At 30.1% G+C, this 20476-nt stretch overlaps 2 protein-coding genes across 2 annotated transcripts in view; both read left to right on the plus strand.

The window, feature by feature from the left end:
• The first annotated feature begins 5085 nt into the window (after positions 1-5085).
• Positions 5086-20476, plus strand: part of LOC113391311 (tectonin beta-propeller repeat-containing protein-like) — a 47003-nt gene continuing 31612 nt past the window's right edge. Inside the window, exons 1-2 of the mRNA XM_026627255.1 lie at positions 5086-5219; positions 8271-8455. Of these exons, the coding sequence (XP_026483040.1) occupies positions 8392-8455 (64 nt within the window). The 5' untranslated portion in view covers positions 5086-5219; positions 8271-8391. The remainder of the gene's footprint in view (positions 5220-8270; positions 8456-20476) is intronic.
• LOC113364252 (28S ribosomal protein S5, mitochondrial-like) lies at positions 14893-16263 on the plus strand. Its single transcript, XM_026606738.1, has one exon. The coding sequence runs from the start codon at positions 14904-14906 to the stop codon at positions 16197-16199; it is 1296 nt and encodes a 431-aa protein (XP_026462523.1). The 5' UTR covers positions 14893-14903; the 3' UTR covers positions 16200-16263.

Below are 20476 nucleotides of genomic sequence, written 5' to 3' on the forward strand. Positions count from 1 at the left end.
CGTATTGAAGCGTCAACTACAATTCTTCGAGAATGAGCAACTTACAGCCCGCGGGCTTCATGCGGCTCTTTTAATATTTTCTGCGGTTGGAAGACTTTTATTGAAACAACTTTATTTGATCAATTAATTAATTTTATAATTATGACGTATTATTTTTCTGTTGCCTTTTTTATGAAGTATTTACTTTTTTTACTTCCCGTGAAGTAAGTTATTGTAATCGCCCAAAAATCGATAATGAAATTTTGCATATATTCAAGTTTTGAAGATTTCTGAACATTTTTGCATACCTCAGAAAAAATGGGGGTGTGTTGTTGTATGGATACAATTTTTCGTCCACGTTTTCGGGTGCACAGGTCAACCGATTTGTATTATTAAATAAAATATTCGATTCCTATGATTGGAAGATGTGCTGATTAGTTATGGCAAAGGCAGGTCTAGCCGTTTCGGAGGTACGAAGCAAAGAGTGCATAAAATTGAAATTGATGATTTTTTGAGAGCTCGGAGCATCCGATTTGAATTATTAAAAAACATTCAATTTGTAATGATGAAGAGAAGTGGTGATTAGTTATTGGCAAAGGCAGGTCCAGCTGTTTGGAGAGATAAATGTGCAAAAAATTGCAGTTTTTGAGAGAACGAAGCATCCGATTTGAATGATTCCAAAAACTTTTGCTTGTATTGACGGAACGATTCATATCCATTTTTTTCATTTCTGAATATCAAAAATAATTCAGATTTTAATTTTAATTTTAGCTAAAATTCTAATGCTCGCTTATATACTTGAAATATTATTTATAAACATATGGCATATGACATTTGACCAATCGGGAGCGTTCGCGATTATCGTCGGCAATGTTTGCTCAGACATGTTACGTCACATACCCTTCTATGTTTGAGCACTATATACAACGAAAACATATAGGGACTAGCAGTTTATGTAGTGTATTGTCTATGATTCTAGCAAGAGTTAGAGTAGTAATCGAGGGTATTCGACGGTTCTCGGCAACACTCGTTTACCCAATGACGTTATATCGTCTTTTATCTTTTGACAATGCTTATTTAACTATGATGAGGACTAGCAGTCTAAGTAGTGTAGTCCCATTCGATTCAGAATGACTTGAGATGTCGAGAAAACATAAAATTGGCGAATCAGATTTGTTTTTGGCGAAAACATAAACTTTTTCTTCGGGAAGTCAAAAAGTATGTGTGTGACAAACTCTAATCTTTATTCCTCACGTGTGCCCGCACCCTTAGAAACTACGTAACCGCGAATTTCAAACTTTTCAAAAACTACACGTAAAATAAGAAAAAAATGCAAATAACGGAATAATTACACTTTTGAATTAAGTAATATATTAAATATATCTTTTTTAAATAAATAAATGCAAAATAATTATTAATAAAAAAAAACATATTTTTAAAATCGAGCGCTACCTGTCAATGTCAAATGAAACATCATCTGTCATAAAAAATGAATAAATTTATGAAATTAATAACTTGTCAAAAATAAATATATTCATTATCTATGACATTTTAATTATTTTATAAATATTAATATATATTTGCTTTAATCGGTATAAAAATTTTTATAGTTGTGTTAAAAAATTTGATATGCAAACAAATTTTGTTATGTTTTTAATTTTATTTAAGTTTTACATGAATTTATCACTATTGTGTAGTAATGCTTTAAATAGAATTAAAAATTATTAGTTTGCTTGTGATTTAATATTTATGTTCAAAAAATAAACTTTTAAAAGTGTGTACGTGCAAAAGTCATTTCATAACCTCAATTTATATGTCGGCTTGTACTCAGGTTTGTTTTCCATATTAAAACACTAAAAATGTCATATTATTGTTGCTAAATATATTCAACACTTGTTTTACAACTATGTACAAACATTATTTGTCATATGTCATATTAATTTTATCCTTTTCCAGTTTCTTCATATATCCTTTACAAAATGCAAGAAACCAAACGCCGAGAGCGCTCAGCAAATTTCACAATCGCCGAAAATCCGTCTCCTAAGCTCCCTGACAGCTGCTTATAGAGACTCCATCGAAAACAAAAAGAAACAACGATGCAGTCTCCAACAAAGAGAAAGAAGCAGCTTGGCTTACTATCGAGAGTATGTTCAATGCCGCTATAGTCTCTCCGCAGAGGACTGCAAAGACTTTAAAATTGAATATGATGGCTTGAAGAAGGCTTCGAAGAAACAAATGGCCCCTTTGTTTGATGACGGGTTGTTGACTGATCCTGAGATGTATGATGCTGAGGAGAAGGTGCTGGCGATGTGTACAAGTGTTTATGGGGTTGAGAATAGAGTTGGCAGTGATTGTTCTGTAGGTAGGTGGTAAAACACTCATAAATATATAAATATATTTATATATACATTATATATATATATATATATATATATATATATCTTATATAAAATTCTTTTGTAATGTATGAAAGGATAATCCTCCTAAACGATTATTTAAATTTTGATAAATCTTTTTGAATGTTGTTAAGGAAACGGAAAAGCAATGAGTTTTCTTGGAAATTTCAAGATATTTATAATTTTTTCAAAGAAGCACCTCCAAGTCCAAGTATGAAATGCACTGATATGAAAGTTTTAGAAGTTTAAAAATTTTTGTATCTGCTTTAGAATGTTATAATTTTAATATGTTTTATTTTAATATGTCTACTATAATGACAAATACTAAAATCGATGAGTTTTTTTGGAAATTTTCAAGATATTTATAATTTTCTTAAAGAAACACCTCCAGTCTAAGTATGTGGAAAACTGATACGAAAGTTTTGCAAATTTATAATAATATGTGTATTTGCTTTAGAATGTTTTAATTTTAATATGTTATATTTTAATATGTCTACTATGATGACAAATCTTAAAATTGATGTTTTCTTGGAAATTTTCAAAATATTTATAATTTTTCTAAAGAAGCACCTCCAAGTCTAAGTAAGTACGGGAGTAAACTGATATGAAAGTTTTAGAAGTTTATAAAAAATTGTGTATTTGAATTAGAATGTTGTAATTTTAATATGGTCTATTTTAATATGTAACCATAATGACAAATACTAAAATCGGTAAGGTTTCTTGAAAATTTTCAAGATATTTATAATTTCATTGAAAATGTTTCTCCAAGTAAAAGTTAAACTGATTAGTGCATTAGAATGTTGTGCTACATTCTTCTTCATTATGTCTACTACGATCATAAATACTAAAGTAATGAGTTTTCTTAGAAATTTTCAAAATACAATTTCTAAAAAAAACACGTTTTTCTAGATCGTTCTAGTTTGAGTACTAAAAATACCCAATTATTCGAACAAATACTTGACAATTGCTTTCTAGCGCGCGTTGTGAAGTACTGCCGTCTTTTACCTTGTCAAAGTGATTTCACGCCTCATGTTACACGTTTCCACTACTATAGAGGTAGTAAATTTTTGGAAGCCTCGTTTTTATTAAAAGACGAGGCTCAATATGCAAATTAATCTAGTTGTAAGTGGCATTTTGCCTTGAGGCAAGTTGCATGAGTAAATAACAGAGGTTTGTTAAAATTAGACCTTTCGTCGACGTTTTCTCAAAAACGGGCGAGTCAGTTTCACAAAATTTAAATACTATACGCATGGTTAGTTTTTTTATACGATCTGCTAAGCCGTTTCTTTAAAATTAGCAAAACAGTGCAAAATTTTAAATAAATTTACTCGCCCGTTTTTGGTAAAACGTCGATGAAAGGTCTAATTTTAACAAACCTCTGTTATTTACACATGCAACTTGCCTCAAGGCAAAATGCCACTTACAACTAGTTACCTTCCCGTAGGGGTGTTACAGTAATAGGCCGAAATCGTTTATCTATGATATATATCATCTATATATATATATATATGTATGTATATAGATTATATATTTAGAAGTTGCTACACCAGAAAGTGCTTTACCAAAACATATGCAAAATGCTGATAAATGAACCATGTGAATCTGGACAAAATCAAGGTAATATACATAAATTGTATTACAAATTCAATGAAAAAATATTTTTACATAGTAAGAGATATTACATAATTTATTATAATATTAACATTTTTTTCTGATTTTCAATCAAATACATATTTAAATTTAATAATTCATTTAACACTTATAATTGAAATAATATTTGTTTATATTTCTTCTATAATTATGGTGTTGATTTTCAGAATAATTTAATGAGTTGTTGCTAATTATAATTTTTTCTAGTAATCGAAGAGCCTCCTTGTGTCACCATTTCTCAAGAAAATGGACCGTCTAAAGGTAAATAAATTTTTCAATTCCTTTTTATCTATTTGTATGAATAAAATCTTAGAATATATATATATATTATATATATATATATATACACCTAAGTCTGTTTTACACAGTCTTTTTGTACACGGTTTTGATATAACACGGTTTGAAAATTGAATATTTTTAATTTTTTACACGAATTTATTCCATTTAGCACGATTTGAAATTTTATATACCTAATTTTTTTTTTGTTAAATTAAATTTTTGCGAAGTATGTTTATATCACAAAAAAGTATTTATGAAAGAAAAAAGTCTGAAACCATCGATAGTATCGATAGTTTGCGAACACTAGCTTAAAGATTTAAGTGAATTCCCCTTTAGCGCGTACAAACAATTTTTACTGGTCAAAGCAAATGTGAATTGCAATAATTTAATTCTTGTTCTTAAAAATTCTTGTTTTTCGCCAATTTTAATAGGTTTTAGAGATTAGGAACAAATCACCTATTTTTGTATAAGATCAATGTCTTTTTTACACGTTTTTTTTTTACACGGCTTCTTCTGGAACCAATCTCCGTGTAAAAACAGACTTAGGTGTATATATATATATATAATGATATTTATTTTTTCCTCTTCTAGTTGTCTCTAATAATTATGACAAATGGAAAACAAAGTTTCCAAAGAACCTCAGTGTAGGTCTTATAAAAACCGAAGACTCCAATCCACAATCATCAAATAAAAATGATAAACTAAGTGCAGCTCAATTGGAATTGGTACAATTACAAATCGAGATAGCAAAACGTGATCATGAATTCTTAAGAATTGAGCACGAGCTGAAAGTCGAGCACATGAAGAACGAAGAACGTAGAAGACAGGAGACACACGAGTTGTTGATTAAACAAATTATTCAAGGGAATTGTAGTCCTACGAGTAATAGTTAGAGTTATAGGAAATAGGAAAGAAGTAAGTTTAATTTTGTATGCTTTAATTCGCTATATTTGCCAGAAAATTCGATTTACTCTAAGTCGTTCTGAATCATTTGACACTAAACTTGGAACAAGTATGTGTGTGTGTCTGTATATGTATCAAAAGTTGACCTTTACTCAAAAGGACATCGTAATAAATGCGGCTACGTTTGTTTAATTTTAATGTTGTAAGTTTTGTATGAAAGGTGTAAAGAAGTTTTACTTCAAAATTTCTTTGTCTTGTTTTTTATCATGTGGGGGCTTATTTGAAAGGTCTTATCGAGTACATTACGATTTTAAGAATAATATTTATTATGTTATGATGCGTTCTAATTTTACTTAACTATAAATAAGTCATTCTGAATCGTTTGACACTATAATTGGAACAAGTATGTGTGTGTGCCTGTATGTGTACCAAAAATTGATCTTTACTCAAAAGGACATCGTAATAAATCCGGTTACATTTAATTAATTTTATCGTTGTAAGTTTTGTATGAAAAGTGTAAAAAAGTTTTACTTCAAATTTTTTTGTCTCGTTTTTACATTATGTGGGGTCTTATTTAAAAGGTCTTATCCAGTACAATACGATTTTTAGAATAATATTTATTATATTACGACGTGTTCTAATTTTACTTGACTAAATAAGTCATTCTGAATCGTTTGACACTAAACTTAGAACAAGTATGTGTGTTTATGTGCCAACAGTTGACCTTTACTCAAAATGACATCATAATAAATCTAGTTAGATTTGATTAATTTTACCGTTGTAAATTTTGTATGAAAAGTGTAGAGAAGTTTTACTTCAATTTTGTTTTGTTTTGTTTTCCATCATGTGGGGTCTTATTTAAAAGGTCTCATTGAGTAAAACACGATTTTTAAAATAACATCTATTATATTTGATGTGTTCTAATTTTACTTAAGCAAATAAGTCATTCTGAATCGTTTGACTCTAAAATTGGAACAAGTATGTGTGTGTGTCTGCATATGTGCCAAAACTTGACCTTTTCTCAAAAGGACATCGTAATAAATCCGGTTACATTTGATTAATTTTATCATTGTAAGTTTTGTATGATAAGTGGAAAGAAGTTTTACTTCAAATTTTCTTTGTTTCGTTTTTCATCGTGTGGGGTCTTATTTAAAAGGTCTTATCCAGTACAACACGATTTTTAGAATAATATTTACTATATTATGATGTGTTTCAATTTTACTTAACTAAATAAGTCATTCTGAATCGTTTGATACTAAAATTGGAACAAGTATGTGTATATGTTCTAAAAGTTGACCGTTCCTCAAAAGGACATCATAATAAATCCGGTTACCTTTAATTAATGTCATCATTGTAAGTTTTGTATGACAAGTATAAAGAAGTTTTACTTCAATTTCTTTTTGTCTTGTTTTTCATCATGTGGGGGCTAATTTAAAAGGTCTTATCGAGTACAACACGATTTTTAGAATAATATTTACTATATTATGATGTGTTGTAATTTTACTTAATTAAATAAGTCATTCTGAATCGTTTGACACCAAAATTGGAACAAGAAGTATGTTTGTGGGTATATGTGTGCTAAAAGTTGACCTTTTCTCAAAAGGACATTGTAATAAATCCGGTTAAATTTAATTAATTTCATTGTTGTAAGTTTTGTATGAAAAGTCTAAAGAAGTTTTACTTCAAATTTTCTTTGTCTCGTTTTTTAACATGTAGGGTGTTGTTTAAAAGGTCTTATCGAGTATGACACAATTGTTAGAATAATTTTTATTATATTACGATGTGTTCTAATTTTACTTAACTAAATAAGTCATTCTGAATCGTTTGACACTAAAATTGGGACAAATATGTGTGTGTGCCCGTATATGTACCAAAAGTTCACCTTTACTCAAAAGGACATCGTAATAAATCCGGTTACTTTTGATTAATTTTATCGTTGTAAGTATTGTATGAAAAGTGTAAAGAAGTTTTACTTCAAATTTTCTTTGTCTCGTTTTTCACCATGTGGAGTCTTGTTTAAAAGGTCTTATCAAGGTCAACACGATTGTTAGAATAATATATATTATATGACGACATGTTCTAATTTTACTTAACTAAATAAGTCATTCTGAATCGTTTGACGCTAAAATTGTAAGAAGTATGTGTGTGCCAGTATATGTGCCAAAAGTTGACCTTTACTCAAAAGGACATCGTAATGCATCCGGTTTCATTTGATTCATTTCATTGTAAGTTTTGTATGAAAAGTGTAAAGAAGTTTTACTTCAAATTTTCTTTGTCTCATTTTTCATCATGTGGGGTCTTATTTAAAAGGTCTTATCGTATACAACTCGATTTTTTAATAATATTTATTATATTATGATGTGTTTTAATTTTACTAGGAAATAAGTCATTCTGAATCGTTTGACACTAAAATTTTAACAAGTATGTGTGTGTGTCTATATATGTGCCAAAAGCTATCTTTATTCTAAAGGACTGGTAATAAATCCGGTTACATTTGATTAATTTTATCGTTGTAAGTTTTGTATGAACAGCGTAAAGAAGTTTTACTTCAAAATTTTTTTGTCTCGTTTTTCGTCATGTGGGGTCTTATTTAAAAGGTCTTGTTGAGTACAACACGATTTTTAGAATAATATTATATCATGATGTGTTTCAATTGTACCTAACTAAACAAGTCATTCTGAATCGCTTGACAATGAATAGAAAAAAGTGTTTGTGTGTCTGTAGTACTAATCATATGAAAAATCGTGCCTTGAGGGAAAGTACCACTTACACCTGTTGTTAATTTGTTAATAATAAAAAAAAACTAATTAAATGCATTTGTACTAAAAATATTGAAGAAACGCTCACTATGCATATCCAAGCCTAAGTAAAAACGTATGAAAAAGCATTGTGTTAGGTTCGGTCCACATGGCAAGCACTCGTGATTTTCTTTTTTAGAATTTGTCAAATATAACTAATATCTGTTTATTATCACAATTTGTAAAGTTGCTAAAACTCAATTTTCATTGATTATTTAATTTATTTTTACTATTGTCATTCACACCTGTTTTTTTTTTTTTGCAGCAACAACGAATATAAAGAACTCGATTACAAATAACCCGACTGCATTATGTATTTGGTGATGATTTTAATTCAGAGAAGCAATCAGGCCAAAAATGATGAAACAAAGACTTAATCTTAAAATATGCAAAGGCTTAGACTTAAAATATGCAACTGGACAAGCTTATTTTTTTATTTATATATACAAGGTACCTGGAATAAGAATATAAGTAAGATTTTATAAAAATATATTTAAGGTAAATGATAGTGACTACTTGACCTGAAAAGGGATACATTAATTATCCTTTTTTAAGTTTTCTGAATAATATTTCAATATTATATTTGATAACGTTTTGTTAAAATATAATAATGTTAATCGATGTTAATGCATATTAGCCTTTTAGAAAATGCTTTTATACATTTTTTGTATTTTTTAAAATTTTTATTTGACTTAAATGAAATTCTTCTGGCGTTTTTTGCTAAAATGCATCATTGTTATATCGTCTGTAATTTTCAATTTCATTAATATGAATGTTTTTGGAAAATTAATGCAAAATGAAATAAGCCCGTGACTCGCTTTGCATCATTTAGTTTAAATCTATGACAAAGAAATTAACTAACTAAGTAACTAAGAATGATTTGATAAAATCTTTAACTTGCATTACAATTTGCTAATGTGATTAATACTAATAGTCTATTTTATTTTCAAAATTTGTTTTCACTAAATCCAAAAAGTAATTATAAAAAAGGACAGTATTGAAACACATAAAGTACTAATTTTTATAAACAAAAAATAAACTATTAAATTAATAAGGCAATTCTGTCCTAGCAGAGCTTATAACATAGAGTTATGCTTGTTTCTTGGTAGTGAAAACTGTGTCTATCTATTTGCTGCGCCATCAGGCACATTTTACATATAAACAAGCAAGGAAGAATGTTATGATAACAGAATCTTCAATGATGCAGCTATAAGATTCTTCCTTGCTTGTTTATATTTAAAATGTAAAAAGTATTGTCATGGCAACGCTATGCTATGCTTGTTTCTTGGTAGTGAAAACTGTGAAAATGTCTATCTATTTATTTCACATATTAATCAAGCAAGGAAGAATGTTATGATAACTGCATCATCGAAAATTCTGTTATCATAACATTATTCTTTGATTGTTTATATGTAAAATACGCCTGATGGCACAACAAATAGACATTTTTACAGCTTTCACTACCAACAAACAAGCATAAAATAGCGTAGCCATGACAACGCTATGTTATTGCCTCTTTTGCGCCAGAATTGCCCCATCAGTTTACGTGACATTTGTGTAATATGCAAAAGAAAGTTTATGAAATAACTTGGTTTACTTGTAGACAAAAAAAAATTTTGATGAGTTTTAGTCCTAGGCTGATATGCATTAACGGGTTACCGTGGTTCTCAACCTGTGGGACGCCAGGCATCAGGGCGACGCGAGTTTTTTTCTTGGTAGTAAAAACTATAAAAACGACTATTTGCTGTGCTATCATTTTCACAGTCTTCAATTCATGACAACGCTATGTTATGGGCTCATTTACGCCAGAAAATCTCTGAAATAACTTGGCTAATATGCATTAATGGGTTACCGTGGTTTTCAACCTGTGGGACGCGACCCATCAGTAAGCGTACAGCTCCAAAATACTATTTCCAAAAAAATAAACGTTTGAAATGATAACTAAATTAAGGGGGTTGTTCTTTTTTTGTTACAAAACATGCAAGGTATTTGTTTTTGTTTTTCTCGAAATATGTATTTATCATAAAGACATGCGGTTTTTTTTTAAACAAAAATTACAAAATCATAGAATATTAGGAAATTTTTTTTTTTTTCGCCGTCATTTTTTAACCAGGGGGCGCCAAAGTGGAAACAAAAAAAAACGAAACTACGTTGAAGAAGAAGTTTGAATCCAGTCCCCCTACCAAAATGAAAGAAAAAAAACAAGAAGGAAACAAATGGCAGCTATTTAAAAAAAAGTGTCCAAAAAGGCCTTTGTTTTGGGACGAGAAGGTTCGCAAATTTTTTTGCGTGATGTTATCAAGTTGTTTGAGGTAGTGGGACTAGGTATTACAGTTTTGAACAAATTAAAAAAAATGCAAGTCGAACCGACTTGTAGTTTTTTTTTTAATTTGTGGCACCACATTGAAAATAGCCAATTTGAGAAAAACGTATTTAAAGTTTTTAATATAATGTACTAAATACACCATTTAATTTAATGTACTAAATACACCATGGTGTTCAAAGATGCTGACACATTAAAAAGGTCATGTGCATGAGGTATTATAATGAAAAAGAGAGCAGCTGGAATACAATAGCTCGCGGAACGATAAAAAAACGCTTTCAGAGGATCACATGTATAGAGATATATATATCTATAACTTATTCAAAAAAATAGATATTGAGATGATTTTTTTTCATAATATCAAAAAATCTCAAAACCGAAACAAAAAAATATAAAAAAAGAACAACCCCCTTAATAAATACCTATTTATTGTGCATATTTTTTACATAATATATTAACTATAATAATAGTATATTAACTTGTAACCAGATAAAATGAGTATTTATGAAATTAGATTGCTAAAAAAAACAAGATGGCGGTTATACGAAAAGGTTGGAAACCACTGGGTTAAGTAGTCTTTTACTTACACTTGGTATGAATAACCAAATATTAAATCCTTAAGTACTATTTTACTATAAATAAAACCTCAAAGACAATGAAATAATTTTATTTAACAAAATCGTCTCCACAGAACTCATTTACCACTAGTTAAATTAAATGCAAATAAAAGTGATGTTAAATTTACACTTTCAACATTTTACTAATATTATTCGCTCGTGTCTCAAACATCCTGAACACATCTTGTGATAAATCCTCCATAGTTGTGTATCTGCATTTATTAAAATCATAAATATCAATAAAAAATGTGTACATTTCATCTTTGAAATACTGGCACATGGTCTTCAGCTTTTCATCAGGTCCCAAGAAGCCCCAAGCCATGAAAGGGATTATTTGTTCTGATAAATTATAAAAACGTGACCGAAAACCATCTGAGTACTTTAACATGCAACGTTTAGCTTTTATAACGGACCATACGGCGGTGGTTAAGGCTGATTCTTTGATGCCATTTGAAAGCCAACGGTTTTGCACAACCGAGACTACTGAGGATGGTGGTTTTTCTAGATCCTCAAAAGCATCCAGCAGGATATAATCTAAAGCTACGTCGTAGAAAGTAATCATTTTAACATTACGTACAGCAAGTTCTTCTTCAATCAACTCATGATTACTCGTGTCTTCAACAAACTTAATCATGTCTTCATAACTTGCTAAAAACCTTTCAGGATCTTTTCCTCCAAATACTAATAAATTCGCCAAAATCTCTTGCATTGTTTCAATAACCCACAACCGTTTTGTTGCATCTTTAAGTATATACTGGAATGCTAATCGAATACAATGTAATTTAACAAGATACTCGTTATCAGAACTGCATCGTACAAACTCTGTGCGTAAACTTCGATAAGGAATCCCTTTTTCTAACAACAACTCTTGATTCTGTCTATAAAACTGTAAAGTCTCACTCTCAAAAACATCATTAAACTCATCCAAGTCTGCGACTTCGTCTTCGGCTGACACAAATGAATCATCCGTAGAAGTGATAATGGATCCATAAACTGAGCGCATGGACTGATAGTCGTTCAAGAATAGGGCTTCATACTGTTCACGTAGTTTGTAAGCGTTAACTAGTAACAGTTTGATGTTATCGTGGAACTTATCATCCTCTACAGATTTTAGTTTTAATGTTTGTTCCCACAATTTAATACTTTGATTTAAAGCTGAAAAGCCTTTAGTAGACAAATCATTTATGGATAAAAGGTTGTTGTCTATGTCACTTAATGTGATGGTACTTTCGGAGGATCGACTTTTTTTTATAGTTTTGGGGGAACAAAAAATAGCCTTTATGAAGCATACAGCTTTAGGACTACTTTTTTTACGTTTTTTCTTCCAGTAATGTGAGAATAAGCTGAAAGTTATTACGCCTGCAGCTAGGACTGTTAAGGTTTGAAATGTACCACATTTGTTAAACAAAGGTTTTAATTTAAAGTTATTAATTAGTAAAGACATTTTAGAATATTTTTTGTATAGGTTATGATTGATTAGTTTTAATCATATTTTGGTATTTAATTTGTAAATAAATGCAGTAATTGAATTGTAAAGTGAGTTTTAACCATTTTAACAAACAATTTTACATTTTAATTAACTTATTTACATTTTTTTTAATTTTTACACAACTTTTGACAGTTTTGGATAACTTTCACCATAGAACACTAAACGTCAAACTTATATAGACCAACTTCAAATATAACAAAAACCATAGAGAATTTGAATCGCTTATTTCGGGATACTACATGCGCAAGATCATAATAAATATGCGCAAGAGCGTTCAGTGAATGGAGAGTTTTTTTTTATTGTTTTAATAATTTTTACAACTGTCCTAAAACGCATAACAAGTAAAATATTTAACATAAAACTGAAGGCGTCGGTAAAACACAAATTATATGACCATTGCCAGTGATTTGTCGAAGGTCTTATCTATTGTTGATTAATGCAGAAGAAATTTTCTTTTTAATCGGGCTTTGGTAGAGTTGTTCTGGAGTTTTCTCGCGAGCAAGTTCGGGTGTTCAGCTAGACGATTTTTATATTTGTGTGAGTAAGCGATTATTTCATCCTTAATTGTGCTAGTGCCTGTGTCTTTGTGTATTAATCAATTTGAAACATATTTTGATGATTTCAAAATTTCTTTTAATAACTCGTTTTGAAATCTTTGAATTATTAAAGCGCTCGAGTTGGAAGTTGATCCCCATATAGCTGTATTCCGTATGTCCAAATTGGTTTAATGATGGCTTTATAGAGGTAAATTTTATTATGCGTGTCAAATTTTGATTTTCGTCCGAGGAGCCAATAATATCATAGTAAACAAGACAAGTAAACATAAATCTTCTTCTGGCTTTTTCAAGTTGCTTCCTATTTTTTTTTAATGTGTTGCTTTCTCTTTTTCTTAATTCTAGATATTTGACTATATCTGTTTGATCTATAATTTTGTTATTGTCATTAAGCCTCACTGCAGGTCAAGTCCCTTTGCAAAGAGTGAAAGTGATTAGATAGCAAAATTACTATTAAATGAAGAGATAATAAAAAAGAATGTCTCGTAAATGAATTTTAATCCTAAGAATTTGGTTTTTCCTCAATTTTGATATAAATATGTTCTTTTAAATTTTTACATTACTTGTCATTCTTTCTAAATTTGTCATTCCATTTTTAATACTCCTGTGCTTTTCTCTTCTTAGGTTTTAAGTTTTGAATATTTTATTACTAGTCATTAAGTAGTTAATATAATAAGTTATTTCTCTTTAATTCGTAGCACTTTAAAAATATGTCTGTAATATATTTTTGTTAATATTAGTCAGTTATTAACTTCCCGTTGGGTATACCCAAAAAAATTCATTTTTGATTTTCGGCCTATTGATTTGGATTTTCGGCGAAAATAAAATTTTTTGCATATGTATCTTCACGTTTTGAAGGTTTCTGAACATTTTGGCATACCTCAGAAAAAATGGATGTGTGCGTGTGTGTGTTTTGTATGTCCGCATTTTTGATCTACCGATTTGAATGGTTCAAAAAACATTCGATTTATATTGATATAGAGATGTGCTGACTAGTTTTTGGCAAAGGCAGGTCCAGCCATTACGGAGATACAGAGCTAAGACTGCCCAAAATAGACATCGAGACCTTGAGTGAACGGAACATCCGATTTGAATGGTCTAAAAAACATTCAGTTTGTAATGTTGGGGAAAAGTGGTAATTAGTTTTTGGCAAAGGCACATGCAGCCGTTTTAAAGATACGGAGCTAAACGCACAAGAATGGCAGTTTTTGAGAGAACTAATCATCCGATTTGAATGATTCAAAACACTTTCTACTTGTGTTAACAAAACAATTCGTTTTGGATTTTTTTTTCAATAATGTTTTTTTTTGTATATTGAAAATAATTCAGATTTTGATTTGAATTCTTGCTAAAGTTGTAAAGCTCACTTATATACCTTAAATAAATAATTTTAACTTTACAATTCAGTTTATATAATTCTTCTAAATATTAAACAATGTTACAGTATTTATTTATAATAATCTATTTGAAAACATTTAATATTCCTCGAATATTTCGTTACGGTACGGGAAGTTCTAGCAATTAAGGCACGATGCCATACACCATTAGTTTCTGTTTAGTTTACAATTCATCAAAAATATGTCTGTGATATATTTGAAAATACCTTTTGTATTTCGTATGTTTTGTTCTTATTTCCAATATTGAAATTTATTCAGGTTTTTTGATTATATGAACAAATGTAAAAGTCATGCCAGAGATCATTATGCTTATTTATCTATGCCAGGGATTAATTTACAAAATGTACATGTGCTGCCATCTAATCAAAGTTTAACATTTCAATGAAGGTAATGTCAAATCGCCAGACATAGCGATCTATTTATCTATGCTTATTTATCTATGGTTCTGTGTTCTGTGTTACATAAAGTTTGAGGTTAAATTGTTTTCATCTGACGTTTATCATAAAAATGCTCTAAAAATGTTGGCAAATAATATCTTCCGTGTCTCAAATATCTACAAAAGGCTTTACACATTAAGCACAAAGCAGCCTGTAGCATCCACAATCGATTTATACAGCAATGTCTTTTTCACGCAATCTAGAAACACAAGTTTTTTCAACAAATTACCGGCGGAGTTCCTGTGGAAAGGATGCACTTCTGTCAGTAATGCCGGCAAGAAACGAGGACGTGGTAAAACAGTTAACAAAAAGAATATAAAAAACCTGAACAGGGGGCAAATAATAGGTGTGGGGAAAGGTAATATGATCTGGCCTGGTTTGTCAGCCCCTATCATCCGTGGACGTGAACTTGTGCAACAACAAAAGCTTCCTGAAGATCCTGACCGTGATAATAAACTAGCTAAACTCCGAGATGAGCACCAAAGTTTTCGTTCTATCAAATTGAGTCCCATCGAAAGAGGTTGGTCAGGTGCAAGGCTTCCGGGTAGAAGTGTAGGGCCTCCAGATGCTGTAGGCGAAGACGCTTTTGAGAACTTTGATACCAAAGTTTTAGAAATGAAGCAAGTTTTTCACATGTCTGGTACACTTGGGCGTAAACGTTGCCAATCCATTTTTGTGGTGACAGGTAACGGACAAGGTTTGGCCGGTTTTGGTTTAGGTAAAGCTGCTGACACGAGAGCAGCTTTGCGCAGGGCTAAAAACAGAGCTGGACAAAAACTTATGTATTTTGAATTATACAAAAATCATACTATATTCCATGATTTTTTCACGTGCTTTGGTAAAACCAAAATATTTGTTACCAAAAAGGCTGAAGGCCATGGTTTGGTATGTCACCGTGCCATCAAATCAATTTGTGAAGTCATTGGAATAAAAGACTTACATGCTAAAGTTGAAGGCTCCACAAACTTACAAAACATTGTCAAAGCCTTCTTCTTAGGCTTACTGCAACAAAAAAGCCACCAAGTAATCGCTGAAGAAAAGCGATTACATTTAGTAGAATTTTCTAAAGGCAACAATGAGTTTCCTGTCGTAGTAGCCTCTCCTAAAAATCCTAGGTCTGCAGAAGAAATTAGTCGTGATGAAGTTATAGATTATAATAGGTATATTATGAATGATAAAGTTGTTTTGAAAAAGAAAAAATATCCACCGTTCTACGCTAGTATGCCGTCTCATACTTTATATTTGAAGAAATGTGAGAAGAGGAGGAACCACGATCTGGTTAGGCTAAATATGTTGGTGGAGCATGGTGAATTAAAGAGTTTTATGACGGATAAGTACCCTGAGTGCAGGCCTGGTTATGCAAAGAAGGAAGAATAATGGATAATTGTAAATAATTTGTTAAAGTAATGCAAAATAATATAAATATAAAGTCATTTTTATAAACGAGAGGTATTGTTACTATTTTTATTCAAGTGCAATCATAAAGAATTATTTAAATTGCCTGACTTCTTAATTTAAATTATATATATATATATATATATATATATATATTACTTTTTTTTTAATATAACTACATGTTATTTATCCAAGATGTTTTTTGCAAAACATGTGGATTATCAAATTCAATATAAATATATGGAAAGCAACAGTTGAATATTATTCATAATTTCACAATATATTTAAACATTATCTTTAAATAGTTTAAGATTAAAATTTTCTATGGAATAAACACAATAAAATCTTTTTTATTTAAATATTGTTTGAAAAACATTTAAATTAAAATTTGTACTTTTTATTACTACTAATAAACCGTTATAATTCTACATACTAATAATATTTTAGAAATAATGCCCAGAACAATCACCAAAAATAATGAATAATATTAAATAAAAAACTAGTTGTAGGTGGCATTTTGTCTTATGGTAATATGCATGAATTGTCCAATATGTGGAATTAATTCTGCTTGTTGTCATGGCAACGCTATCTTATGCTTGTTTCTTGGTAGTGAAAACTGTGAAAATGTCTATCTATTTGCTGTGTTCAGGCATATTTTACATATAAACAAACAAGGAAGAATCTTATAACTGCATCATCTAAGATTCTGTTATCATAACATTCTTCCTTGCTTTTTATATGTAAAACACGCCTGATCACACAGCAAATAGATAGACATTGTCACAGTTTTCACTACCAAAAATCAAGCATAACATAGCATTGCCATGACAGAGCTATGTTATGAGCTCTGTTATGGCAGAACTGCCCCATTAATCAATAATAGTTTTTAGTTTCGTATATGATTTATATGTTTACCAATCTATCTGTCTCTATACCCGTATTCCCTTTTATCTGTTTACCTGCCTACCTTTCTACTTGTTTGCTAGCTTGCCCTGTCTATCAGTCTATCTGTCTTTATGCCACTTTTTTCACTCTTTTACCCGATTAACTGTTTACCTGTCTGTCTATGTGCCTTCCTGCTTAACAGTCTACCAGTTACAACTCGCAACATTTTCTGCACCCTTTTCCCTATGTTTCCGAAACAACTACACCTGTCTTATTGAAAAATTAATCAGGACGTCTCAATCAATAGGAATCAAATTATAGATAAAAGAAGAGTATATGCATAGATATATCATAGAAGAGTATATGAATAAATGGATATGAATCGAATGTTTTCTTGAATCATTCAAATCAGTAGATTTGTACAACGGAAATCGTGGATGCAAATTGGTATCCAATCCACACAAAACACACACAATCAGTTTCTTCTATGGTGAAAATGTTCAGGAGCCTTTGAAACGTAAAGACATGCAAAAAAATTCATTTTTAAGTTAATAATGAACAAAAAAGCACACACAATTAAGAAGAGGCTTGTGCAAGGGTCATGTTTATGAAAAATAGTTATATATTTAAATTTTATTTGAAAAATTAAACCAAAATTGAGAATGAATTAAACCTAAACTACAATATTAAAAACTGAATTCTTTTTTATAAATGTAGATCTTTCTAAATTACCTATCTTAATTACCTTACCTTAATTATTCTTATTTAAACAATTAACTTTCCATAGGGTAAATTATTGTAATCGCAAAAAAATCGAAAATGAAAATTTTTGCATATCTTTACGTTTCAAAGGTTTCTGAACATTTTGGCATACTTAGAAAATATAGATGTATGTGTGTGTGTATGTTTGGATACAATTTTTTGTCCACGATTTCAAGAGCACGGATCATCCGATTTGAATAAATAAAAAACATTCGATACGTATTGATGCGCAGATGTGGTGATTAGTTTTTGGCAAAGGCAGGTCCAGCCATAATTAAAGCAGAGACCAGCGGTTCCGAAGGTACGAGGTAAAAAGTAACTAGTATGGAAATTTTGAGAGAACGTAGTCTCTGATTTGAAAAAATAAAAAAACATACGATTTGTATTGATGCGGAGACGTGATGGTTTAGCTTATGGCAAGATTCCCAAGATATTTGGTAAAAAATAACAAGAATTGCAATTTTGAGAGAACGGAGTATCCGATTTCAATAATTCAAAAAACATTTTACTTGTATTGTCAAGATGAAAAACTGATAAAATTTTTGGGAAGGCAGGTCTAGCGGTTTCGGAGATCTAGTAAAAAAAGTAAAATAAAATGCCATTTGGCGGTCAAAAATGATCATAAGGCATATGCACATCAAATTATCAGTTATTTTATGGAAATTTGAATAATGTTTATCAATTTTCTTTACACTTTACATTTTTATGGGTTCCGTTATTTGGTGTAACATCGTTTGTGTGTAAGACTGCGACGCGGCGGTTACGCGCTTTGATATTTTTAAAATAAAGTTCAAAACTTTCAAAATATAATAAAAATTATTTTTTTTAAAAAAAGTTTTTTTTTCAAAACAGTAATTTTTTCAAAGATTATAAATAAAATGTAATCTTTTCAAAAAAAAATAATTTTTGGTACGGCAAGTTCCAGCAATTTGCCTTTAAACGCGATGCCATACACCACTAATTTTTAACATCTCATTTCACATTTTTCACATCACATTTTTATATACCTTTACGTTTCAGAGGTTTCTGAATATTTTGGCATACCTTAGAAAAAATGTATGTATGTTTGTGCGTGTGTGTATGTGTGTGCGTGTGTATGTGTGTTCGGATACAAATTTTCGTCGACGATTTCGGGAACACGGATGAAGCGATTTGAATAATTCAAAAAACATTCGATTCGTATTGGTAAGGAGACTTGCTGATTAGTTTTTGACGAAGGCAGGTCTAGCCGTTCCGAAGATATAGGACAAAAGGTGCAAAAAGCGGTAATTCAGTTTTTAAGAGAACGGAGCATCCAATTTGAATAATTCAAAAACATTTTACTTGTATTTACAAGATGAAGATCTGATCAAATTTTCATGAAGGCAGGTCTAGCGGTTTCGGAGATCTAGTAAAAAAAGTAAAATAAAATGCCATCAGGCGGTCAAAAATGATCATTAGACATATGCACATCAAATTATCAGATATTTTATAGAGACTTTAAAGTATATTTTTTTTTTACATTCCTATGGATTCCGTACCAATGCTTATCCGTTAGACGGCGCCGCTGCGCTTACGCGCTTTGATATTTCATCTCTATGCAGTTAAAGCAGTACGATTGCCTTGAAAAAAAGTTCAGAATTTCCAAAATATTTCAAAATACACTTTTCTTCAAAAAGTCTTTTTTTCAGAACAAAGTTAATTTTGGTCAAAAATTTATAGTTTCTCAAAAATCTAATTTTTCAGAGTAATTTTTTTTTCAAAAATGTTAATTTTTGGTACGGGAAGTTTCAGCAATTTGCCTTAAGGCACTATGTCATAAATCATTAGTTTTTTTTTATTAATTTATAAAAAATATTTTTTTCAATACATAAGCTCTTATATTTTGTTTATAAAATACGAATAATAAAAGTTTCAGTGCTTATGATAATTTGAATATTTCATTACGATACGGGAAGTTCTAGCAATTTGCCTTAAGGCACGGTGCCAAACTCTACTAGTTTAATAATTATTTTATTTCATTTAAAGTTATTAGATCAGGGCTTCTCAAACTTTTGTCCTTCCGGACAGCATTTACGATGGCGAGTTTTTTTGGCGACCCCACTTATGATTGCGAGTTTTTTGACGACCCCATATAAATATAAATATAAAATACCGACATATAAAAAATTAAATTAATATTGAAATGGTGTATTTATTTGGTAAAAATATACATATACATATGAAAATATATAGCTTGAGAATTTGTTGAGAACATACAAAAATCAAGACATGGTGTTATAAAATGATATAAACATTTGTCATTAAAATCTCTCGCGTCCCCATAGGTTAAGCAGCCCTGTATTAGATTATTAAAGTTTAACACCTTTTTCAAAGATGGCGCCATAATTTCATTCATCTTTCAAACGTCAAACTTAGTCACACTTCTCATAACCTCAACAGTTCGGACTAATAAAACCACCGATAAATAATTAATAATAAAATATATTTTAATATTCAACAAGTGTCGAAATAATAATTCAGTTATGTAATAATTCAAGTGCCATCGTGTAGTGAAATGATAATTGTTAAACAGTAAGTTTTATGGAAATGAAATGTATTGATTTGCTTTGCACAATTTGACAAATTTTTAA

The sequence above is a fragment of the Ctenocephalides felis genome, unplaced genomic scaffold (assembly GCF_003426905.1).
Source record: "Ctenocephalides felis isolate EL2017-DRISC unplaced genomic scaffold, ASM342690v1 CF-g0.4_SCAFFOLD_00845, whole genome shotgun sequence".
In the NCBI taxonomy this organism is placed as follows: Eukaryota; Metazoa; Arthropoda; class Insecta; order Siphonaptera; family Pulicidae; genus Ctenocephalides; species Ctenocephalides felis.

Bases quoted from the DNA above. Each gene is read 5' to 3' on its own strand.
- LOC113364252 (XM_026606738.1), top strand. From the start codon at position 14,904: ATGTTGGCAAATAATATCTTCCGTGTCTCAAATATCTACAAAAGGCTT.